This window comes from Somniosus microcephalus, chromosome 13 (genome assembly GCF_052327205.1).
Source record: "Somniosus microcephalus isolate GS21.2 chromosome 13, FLI_Smic_1.0, whole genome shotgun sequence".
NCBI classification, from domain to species: Eukaryota; Metazoa; Chordata; class Chondrichthyes; order Squaliformes; family Somniosidae; genus Somniosus; species Somniosus microcephalus.
Window position 1 is genome coordinate 102,325,627 of NC_140999.1, and position 11,279 is coordinate 102,336,905.

At 40.8% G+C, this 11,279-nt stretch overlaps 1 protein-coding gene across 1 annotated transcript in view; it reads left to right on the top strand.

Annotated features, from left to right (window-relative positions):
* LOC147108503 (putative beta-1,3-galactosyl-O-glycosyl-glycoprotein beta-1,6-N-acetylglucosaminyltransferase 7) overlaps positions 1-10,982 on the top strand; it is a 35,930-nt gene extending 24,948 nt beyond the window's left edge. Inside the window, exons 2-4 of the mRNA XM_086005148.1 lie at positions 2,167-3,186; positions 7,530-7,625; positions 9,429-10,982. Of these exons, the coding sequence (XP_085861274.1) occupies positions 2,235-3,186; positions 7,530-7,625; positions 9,429-9,625 (1,245 nt within the window). The 5' untranslated portion in view covers positions 2,167-2,234 and the 3' untranslated portion in view covers positions 9,626-10,982. The remainder of the gene's footprint in view (positions 1-2,166; positions 3,187-7,529; positions 7,626-9,428) is intronic.
* The last annotated feature ends 297 nt before the right edge of the window (positions 10,983-11,279 follow it).

Consider the following 11,279-nt stretch of genomic DNA (forward strand, 5'->3'; position numbering starts at 1 on the left):
GCACGACCCCCGCCGGCCCCGACCCCCTACGCTGAGCGTCAGCGTAAGTCGTGCGCACGACCCCCCGCCGACCCCCCCCCCCGCGGACCCCCGCCGGCCCCAACCCCCGCCGACTTACGCTGAGCGTCAGCGCAAGTCGTGCGCACGACCCCCCCGCGGACCCCCGCCGACTTACGCTGAGCGTCAGCGTAAGTCGTGCGCACGACCCCCCGCCGGCCCCGACCCCCGCCCGTAAGTCCGCGGGGGGGGGGGGGGGGTCGGTGGGGGTCCGCGGGGGTCCGGGCGGGGGGTCGTGCGCACGACCCTCCGCCGACCCCCCCGCGGACCCCTGCCGACCCACCTTCCGAAATCCGAAATTCTCCGAAAACCGAAACACGGCTGGTCCCGAGGTTTTCGGATAAAGGATAGTCTACCTGTAATGGTAAGGTGACACAAAGGTTACATAGAATTTATAGCACAGTAACAGGCCATTCAGCCCAGCTGGCATTTATACTCCACACCAGCTTCCTTCAACTCTACTTCATCTCATCCTATCAACATATCCTTCGATCCTTTCTCTCTGATGTACTTTGAGGTGCTCCTTAAATGCACCCCCTTCAGGATGAGTTTTCTTCACTTATTGACAGATTTCCATTCCTTGCTCACTAACTCTTGGAAACTAAAAGGGAGAAGCCTGACATTAACAGAAGTCAATATTGCAAAACCAAATTTGTAGTTGCCCTTCAAATTACAAATATCTTCACCAAAAGGTCTCAGCACCTCCCATTCTTTGCAATAACTAAAATCAATGTAGGTTTGAAATCAGCTCCGCGAGGGCTATTTCCAACACGCAGCAGGGAAGGATGGCTTTTATATAGTTTTTCCAAGTATTTCACTCAGCTTTTTCCACTGTTGATCAGGAGGAATATTCTAGTTTGCTGCATTTTTAAAAATTAAATATTTTAAGCAGAAACAGGCAAAAGTTCCTAAATGTAAATCCCACAGATCTATGCAAAAGTTCAGCTTTTAAAAAAAGTTGCTGGCTGTTTGACAACTGCAACAATCTTTTAACTATAGTGGCTAACTAATTTTGCAAGTCACTGTGTGAATTCTGGAATCATGTCAATTTGAGACTTGAACAGACAAACATATATCACACATACTTCTACACTTTCATATTCCCCTCCCAAAAAAATTGCAATGCTACCAATACGGTTGACTAATAATTAATCAGTAATTTCCAGTTTTGCATCTTCATCTCCATTTTATTATGGAAGGTTTGAACATTGGAATGTTGAAACTTCGAAGAGCAAAGACTTCAGTTACTGAAGGCAGGAAAAGACCTTTATCCCAACTAGTCATTCATTACGTTTCTTCTCACTGCAATGAAGCAAATGTCAATCAATATGGTAACTTTCTGATCCCTTTAAATGCAAGAACATAGGCCAAGTACAGAATGCAGCCCTGCTGGTAACTGAATGATATTTGCTCTAATTCATGATATACCAATGTGCAAAAATATAGCACGTTTTTTGGGGAAGACCATTGCACATGAATAATTAGCTTCTCTACAACAGCGGCTGGTCTCTTCAATAATTTGGAGATAGAAAATGTTATTCACTAGAAATGGAGCTTAAGTCTTGCAAAATTTATATTAAATATTTGCAGTTCTAAAGAAATGTACATCATCTATTTAGACGGATATAGCAAACTGGAATAAAGAGCCGATCGTCATAGTTCTGCTGCACACCCCTCAATTTTCTCACTTCTTTTCCTGAAGGTGAATACTCATACTTGGGTACAGTACCATGAATGTTGACATCCTTCACTGTCTCACACAAGTGGGCTTTCTTCATCCAAATCTAGCCACCGAGAGGCATTGGATTATTTTACCATGGGGCAGGGGACCACAACAGAGTCAAATCCTGTCCTCACTATATCACAGAGCATATTTTCCAGTAGAGATCACTGAATAGCAGGAACCCTGCAAGATTTCCCTAGCCCGAGCACCGAGGGGAATTGTAGCACCTGAATACTACCCTGGCTGAGATCAGATAATTCAACACAATACATTGCCTTGAAATCAGTAGCAATTAACTTGTTATATTTCATATTAAAGATTAGTTCTTCATTAATTCTTTATTCCAAACAAAATCAGGCCGTTAACCCTGTTATTACTCTTTGCAGATAAATGGACAGGAAAGCTGAAATCTCAATTGCTGCATGATCTGTGACAAGAGGGTTAAAATTCTAATATGATCAAACTTGGTGCAGTGAAATGGTACTTTATATTCACTATTTTAATAGTTCTGGGCATACTTGTATACTTGAACAAAATTTCATATTACATTAAGGATCCTACTGTGCAAAATGGATTCCAGCATAATTTCAGCATATGCTGTAGTGCAATTTTAAACAGTGAAGAGAAAGCATGCCAGTTTGGAGATGTCTGCCAAAAGGAGAAGCCAGAAACATTCCACATTCAGGACCCAGTTAACTGCTCCAGAATCGTACTAGAACATCACTTCATAACAAGTTATCTGTCACAAGAAGAAGCCAGCTATCCCCTGGCTTACATTATCACTATCCACAAAGAGCTTGAACTGTTTGTAAAACTTCTGCGAGCAATTTATAGTCCACAGAATGTTTATTGCATCCATGTTGACCAAAAGTCACCAGAAGATTACAAGAGAAAGATAAAGAGCTTGGCTGACTGCTTTGATAACATCTTTATAGCTTCAAAATTGGAACATGTAGTTTATGGTGGATTCTCACGCCTGCAAGCAGACATAAATTGTATGAAAGATCTTGTAAACTCAGCGGTCGACTGGAAGAACGTCATCAACCTCTGTGGACAAGATTTCCCAATTAAAACCAACAGGGAAATCATTTGGTACTTAAAGAGCAAATGGAAGGGCAAGAATATCACACCAGGAATGCAGCAACCACCACATATGAAATACAGGACAGAGTACATTCACAAAGAGCAGATAGATAATGGCAACGCCCACATTTATCGACTTAACAAGAAGAAAACTGCACCACCACTGGAGCTCACTATTTATTTCGGAAGTGCATACTACACACTCACTAGAAAATTTGTGCAATTTGTACTGGAAGATGCGCGTGCAAAAGCTCTTCTCGAGTGGTCCCGAGATACATACAGCCCCGATGAACATTACTGGGTGACACTGAATCGCTTAAAGGGTAAGATCAGTAACTTCAACTCGAGTGAAAGCTAATTTGACATTAAGCGAAAGGTCTCTCATGATTAATGAAGTTGATCACAATGGGGTACATTTTAGAAACACCTCCCAGGTTTCATGCACCCCAGGAACACTAATTGGCCCTGAAGGGTAGTGTGCCCAGTTTCTAGCCCGACAAACTTTCTGTCCATAATGGAGACACTATTGGTTGCCACTGATGTTTCTCATCTATGTGAAATGATAAATAGAAAACTCGGGTCAATAACTTGCAACTTTCTTTCAAGCTATAAGCCTAAATTTTTTACATCTGCACCAACAGCAAAGTATTCTACCCACCACATATCAGAATACACATCAGCCGTGGATGGGTAATCTCACCAGCACACACTCGGAAATTTTACTAAATAGTCAAAATTCAACTTCAATGTCCAAATTGAAACAGGGTTTTTTTGTCTCTTGTTAAGGCAAATATTTTTCCCTCTTCTCTTGAAAACTCATTATTCAGGAGAGGAAAAACTATTGAAAGAAAATTATTCAGCCTGTACATAGGGGTGCAGTTACCAAAAAGATAAAACACCAAAGCTTGACATCAAAGTCTATTCTCTGTGCTACATAAAGGGGACCAAGTCCCTAATAGGCAATTTGTTCATAGCACCAAACTGGTACAAATTGGCACAAAGCGGGTAGTTTCAGAAAGAGAGATCAAATGCAGGAAAGAAGAATTCCCCGATGGTAAGCAGGGATATGTAATGCTGAGCAATGTGGCTTTACCCTATAGCTAGTCTGTACTATACCTAATCCAAGAGTTACGCATGCCTGGTGCCCAAAGTGGACAGGTGTTGCTTCCCCAGTAACATCCACCCTCAACTTGATGAATACAAAAATATTTTTATTTCCTACATCTGTCCTCTCTTTCTGATCCTACCAATGTGTAACAGATTTGTATCGTTAACAAACTGCCCCTTAGGAACTAGGTTAGCATTCATTTCACTTGGGGCCCTTTTAGCCAGTGCAGACAGGAGACTTCAATATTATGGCATGGAATTTCCTGCAATGGCGTTATTGGTGATGATTGCCACACGTAAGACCGTTCTTCACCCTAAACCTCCAGCGCTGATTCAAAGCCAAGATTTCCTGATAAACTTATCATCATACGCCATAGTGATAATAGTAGTGATCCAAAGAGCTTTAAAGCGGTGCTAGCGCTCAGTCAGACCAGCTGTATAAGACAGTGGTGCTACTGCTCAATGGGAATCCTTTTGCAGTTTATAAAACAGTAAGAAAACAGCAGCCCTTCTAAATTAACAGCCATCAAACTGCCTTGTAATATTCTTGCAGTTATATCCAGGATGTTGTTAATTCATAAATCCTCAAAGATCATGGGTAAATCACAAGTGTAATTAGAATTTAACTGTACCTCTCTTATTGGTTCAAAAACATCTCTTGTAAATCTGAAATTAATTCTGATTCCTATCAAAGCCCACTACTTGCAATGTCTTGGTTGGCCATCGTATGAATAAAGTAAATTATCATTTTTAAAAAGAGCCCATGGAGAGTGTATAATTTTTGTACTTTTAGACTATGCATACACTATCTTGTCGTTGAAAGAACTGCAGTATTGCTATGGCATCATTTGATGCACTGTGTTAAATTTAATCAATTATCTATCTCATAATTGTCCCAATAGTAACCGATTTATTGAGCCTGACTCTCGAGTGCCTTTCTGAAACAACATTCCCGCAAGTGGTGATAAAACAGGCCTAAATACAGCAAATTGGCCCTCGCCACTGTTTTCAATGGGGGGGGGGGGGGGGGGGGGGGGGTGTTGCTGCTGTGCGGAACTTACATTGCTATCCTTTCCCGGTTTTGCCGCTGGTTCCGGCAGAACGGTACTAACTCAGCAAATTATGATGTTGCTAGAACTGTGCCATTATTCACTAATGCCATAATATCCTGGGACTTCAGTGGTGATCGCAATGGCCTTCTCCGTTATTTCACCATTACTGTGGCGCTACAGCCCAGCTAATTCCGGGCCCGTCAGTCTTGGCAGGATTCAAACTCTTGCTCAGGTCTCTCCAGTCTGATGTAGTATTTTCATCTACATTCAGTAATTTTTGTAACTAGATATTCTTCCAACAACTCATTAAACAGTTTATTGCACAAATGTTTTACTGTGCTTGCGTTTGGAGGGGGCAGGAAAAATGCTTCAACTCTCCATCAGTGTTGCCTTCAATTTATTTTGGGTGCGTGGCCCATTCATGCACGGTTTTTCCCATTTAAAAGTCGGCTGCGCGAGAGCTCCAGAGCGAAGGGAACATTGCACTCTATTTTAGCTTGAAGCTCATGTCCTATAGCTTTATGGTCAGAGTAGTTGATAGATGAACTACAGTCAATGCTAAGTCATTTAAAACCTTTTTTTTTAAAAAAAGATAAGCATCTGGTTAGGAACAGAAATTAATTTTTGGCCCAGATTTTGCAGTCAGCGGCGAAGAGACAGCGCTCACCACTGACCGCGCAGAAAGCTGCCCACAAAGATCTCGTGATCTCTGTGGCATCAATTCACCTTTCCCGACATTATTTGATTCTGGCGCCAAATCTAGGGGATCTCTAGCATCAGAGATGTCATCAAGCAGGCTAAGCAGTCCCGAGACTTCCGATCCTGGGCCTATCCTGGTGCGCGTGCAGAGGCCCAGGTATCCCAGGGGCGCAGGAGGTTCGCAAGCGCCACGGGGATCACGTGGGCCATGGGGAACCAATCAAAGAAGGGAATCCCCCTTCACACTTTTGACAGGTCTCTCCGCATAGATCGGTCAAAAGTATGAATGGGGATCACTTAAAGTTAAACATTAAATAATTTTTTTTAAATCACGAATTTAAAATTCGTTAAAATTACATTAAATTAAATATTTTAAACAAAAATTAAATTTTTTGAAAAAAATTATTTTTACATGGCTAAAATAAGCTTACCTTTTTAAAAAAAAGTATTTTAAAATTACAACGGAGTGAAAAAAACATTTTTTTTTAAACTCTTATGCTGGTAAAAGCAGGCCTTACGCCTGCTTTTTACCAGGCGCAAGATTTTTAAAGGTTTTCAGCAGGCAGAGGTTGTGCAGAAAGCAGAACTCTCTGCCCGCAGAGGCCCATCTCCCGGGCAGAATTATTGACAGATTGTAAGTGCCGGGTTTTAGTTCATGCGCTTCACATGCCTGAAACCGGCACTTGCGAGGCCCCTACGGGTGCGTACACACCTCTTACGCACCTGTGGGGGGTCGGAATATTCGGCCCATTGAGGAATTCTCTCAGACTGCAAACCAGGAAGTAAATGCAGAGCATCCTTCACTTTTTATAAATTTTACAGAGAGCGAAATAAAGATTGGGACATACACATGAGATTAAAATAGAAGCTGAAATATCATAAACAAAGTTAAAAAATAATTATATTAAATATGGAATTTTTATTATAGAAAAAATTGACATTCCACAAATATAAAATTAGTTTTTCAGGACCAGAGTGGTTGTTAAGCAGTTATTATGGCTTAGAATGCCATTTAAAACACAGTTACACCTCGTTGAACAAGGCTCAACTTATGCAGGCTTTTTAACTGCGATATTACAGCGTAAAAGTTCTCATCGGTTCAGTGATTTCTGAAAGCCTGCCTAGTGCGGGGTCTTCAACAGCATGTCCCATGGAGGAGCAGGGAATCACTGACAGAAACTTATGGATTTTCGCACTTAACAGGGTAATGACGACGAACACTGACAATTTTGTCGTCATTACTACTGAAAATCCAGGCCATTAAGATATGGATGCTAAGAATTGAAGGATTTTATGGAATAGGATTGTTCCTGAGCTGATGGGATCATGGAACTTGTCACTTCAAGGATGATAGATAATGGAAATGTTTTTCTTCATTTATCTTTGCTGGGCCAGGGAGAAACTTTCTTTGGAAGACTGACTAGGTTAGGTATAAGTCACAATGAGAGTGGATCGCACATGGTTTGTGGAAGGAACCCAGTTGATGGGTTCAGTGGCCTTTCCCTATCCATGTTTACTCTTCATTCAGATCCATTGGCTGCTGTTGTCGATCCACTCTCTGTTGATTTCAGTTATCCTCCAGTGACTTTTGCAGGACAGCTTACTTTTTGAATCCTTGCATCTTTGGAAAAAAGTTCTTCATTGCCTTTCGGGTATACCTGACCATCTTATAGAACAACTGCATCTGGCTTTATCGACACTGTGTTTGCTGCCAACATATGTTCTTTAAATAATCATCATGTTTTTAGGGCTTCTTGGGGTATATACTGTACAAAAGAAAACCGTCTTATATATTTCTTTCTTTCCAGATGCACCTGGTACAACCCCAAATCTTACATGGGAAGGCAATATACGGGCAGTAAAATGGGCACCCCATGTAGGACCATCATTTGATGGCTGTAAAGGTAAGCAGCAGAGAATGCATATCCCTATTTTATTGTCAACACCTGATTCTGTGCATGTGTGCACACATGTCTCTGGTGTGTGCTTGTATATAAACAATGCCTCCACTGAATTGTAAATTAACAGCGCAGGTACACCTAAAAAAAAAATCAACAAGCTGCCCTTGCAGTAGAAAATACGGTTTTGGGCAAGATTCATAATCAGATTTCCCTAGGTCAGTGTGCTGCTAATTTGGCGGCCAGAGCAAAGATTAGATGTCCAGTCAACAGGCATTTTTCCCTCCTTTTAATTTTTTTTTTGCAATTCCACTTCATCACTTCTAAAGTTAATGTCTTTAGTCACTTACTGTTTTGAGAGTGGGAGGACTGTAGCTTACAAAGCAACTTTTTTTTTTTTTAAGTCCAAATTTCTCCCCTCCTCTGCAGACAGCAGTGGCTCATATTGGAGTACTGTGCCACAAAGGCACAGTAGCTCAGCCATGTAAACTCAAGACAATGAGCAGTAGCAGATTATCTGATCACGCAACACATTGCAGCCAAGCAGACCTTGCAGCAGATTTTTCTCTCCCTAAAACAAGAACACAGAGCCCAACTACATCTCTCACTACTGCCCTGGCTGAATCAGCTAAACGTATCATGGACCAGGGCTTGAAAACTAACTCTGTACTGCTTATGTACCTTAGTACTGTACCTACTGAGCCAAGGGAGGAGAACTGGGAGAGCAAATTTAGTTTTAAAATTAAGTTTAAATATCAGAGAACTCACAATAAATGAAAAGGTAACAGAAGGAGTAACTACCCATTCAGCTGCTATTTTAAGTTTGAAGAAAAACAGGCATATGCCTTTTGTAGTGACATGCACACAAATAGGTATTCCTTTCTCATTTAGTCTCAAACTGTTTCAACTGTTATTTTATTCTTAATATAACTACCAGATTATGACAACATTAGTAAGAGTAAGGGCATTTTTATATTTCCACTAGAGCATCACTATAAAGCACTTCTCATATCACTAAAATAAAATTACAGTATAGCTCTGGAGTTATGATTCAGTTCAAGGTAAGGCAGTGCAAGATCCCTGGAGCAAATGGTATTGAATTGCTGGGCTTAATACTGCCTGGAGTATAACTCCAGTACCAAACGTATAAAATTCTGACAGGGCTAGACAGGCTGGATGCAGGGGGGATGTTTCCCCTGGCTGGGGGGTCTAGAACGAGGGGTCACATTCTCAGGATACGGGGTAGGACATTTAGGACTGAGTTGAGGAGAAATGTCTTCACTCAGAGGGTGCTGAACCTGTGGAATTCTCTACCACAGAAGGCTGTGGAGGCCAAGTCACTGAATATATTTAAGGAGATAATAGATAGATTTCTAGATACAAAAGGCGTCAAGGGGTATGGGGAGAGAGCGGGAATATGGTATTGAGATAGAGGATCAGCCATGATCATAATGAATGGCGGAGCAGGCTCGAAGGGCCGAATGGCCTGCTCCTATGTTTCTATGTTTCTACCTGGAATATGAAGTGCTCACAGGGTCCCTTGGACACTTTTTTAATTCATTTGGTGTTGCTTTTATGTGGACACTCCCTGCCAGTCTTTTTAAAACATTAAAATTTTAACTGTTGGGAGAGGAACTCTGCACATGAGTGCAAGCTCACACTGTGCAAGGCTATCTCTTATGGAGGAGAACTGCAGATAGAAATAAGGTACTGCCTGGCTGTAAATAATGCTGGAGCAACTAGTCTCAGACCATCAGTTTTATTGTAGTGAATATCTGTACTGTAAAATAGGATGTCTTTATTTTTCAGGGCATTATATCAGAGATATCTGTGTGTATGGCCTCGGAGATCTAAAATGGATCATTCAACAACCAGCCATGTTTGCCAATAAGTTTGAACTGACTGTGTGCCCTCCGACTGTGTGGTGTATGGAGCAATGGTACAGAGATCGGATACTTAATCAAACTTCAGCAACTATACAGCCACACTGGTACCTCCAGGACTAAGGCATTTTGATATGAAGATGAAGATTCAAACAAGGAGGAAAGTTGCTCCAAAAGCAACTAATTGAAATTAATCTCAGGGGCATTCTGAAACATATTCTGTATACACTGCCACAGTTTTCAAGTGCACATCCAGCTTCATCTTAGAAGGTAGCTGTTTCTGTTCACGGGTATCATGAAGATTAATGCAAATGTATAACTGGGTGAGTGACCAGTTAGCTCCTTATGATCCATGTAAATAGTACATGCCATTTGGGACAATTTCTACACTTTTATTTAGGATGGCTCACATGCAAGCTGTAATTTTAATTTTTCAATAAAGAATCTTGGTATTTATATCTGGTCTTAATATTTATATACATGCATTTATTAAAATTATCACATTTTAAAAATGAATGTATATACAATTAAACTTAATTAGTATTTCTAATGTTAAATCTGCAATTCCATTAAATGCATGTACACTCAGTGGATAATAAGCCTGAAAAGGATAAATTACAGCGGGAGATAATAGTCTGTAAACGGGGTTTCCAGAATTCAGCAATTCCATGCCTGGGGTCAGCTTCAGCTTACCTCCTTGGTAGCACTCTGACCTCAAAGTTAGAAGGCAGTAGATTCAAGGTCCATTCTAGAATTTGAGCACAAAACCTAGGCCGGCAGTCAGTGCAGTACTGAGGGAGTGCTGAATTGTTGAAGAGCAAGGGAGTTCTCCCAGTGTCCAGCCAACATTTATCCTTCAACTATCATCAAAACAGATTAACTGGTCGTTTACCTTACTGCCTGTTTGTGGGGTCTTGCTGTGAACAAATTGGCTGCCATGTTTGCTTACATAACAACAGTGACGACATGTCAAGAAGTAATTCATTGGTCCGGATGATCTGAAAAGTGCAATATAAATGCAAGTTTTTTCTTTTCAAAATAAGCAGCAGAATTTTATGTTTGGTGCATAGATTATCTTGGACAATGGTATTAATAAACAGTGAATAGATAGTTTTGTTTAAAACTCTAGTAATAATGCTTTGGCCATCAGTAATGGCTAGTGAGAGTGTAGGTGGAGACATAGCTCCTTTGATATGCAGGTGCAGTATTATTGGCTATAGCACATCTATGACTGGAAACTGCAGAGGTATTTCCATGCAAGTGACATTGTTTGCCTTGAAGCGTTTTAAAGTAATTGGAGTAAATAGGAAATACAATACATATCACCATTCACAAGACTAACTATGCTTTATATTACATAAATATTTGTCATCCTTCATTGCTGCTCCACAGTACATCCTCAATTTATTCAACTGGTAGCAAAATGAATGAAGCAATTATTATTAATTCAGTGATCAAATTTATCACACCGCAAGATGACTTTGGGTTTGGGACTACCACTTGCCCTTCTATCCAATTGTAGAGAAGGATCTGCTGCATTCACCCTCTGAGAAGTCTGCACTTACTGTATATGGAACTGTACAGTAATAGCAAAAGCAAGTTTGGCAACAGACTTTAATTCGTCTTTGGATGAGTCATAATGTTACATTTTGTTGTACGGTATTTTACCCTGTTAACATGAGTGAATGTTATGAGTGAAATATAGACAATTGCTCGCAGTGGCTTTGAGACTCACTTGTCATAGCATTTGGCATTGCAGCAGCTCCAGGAATCTAAT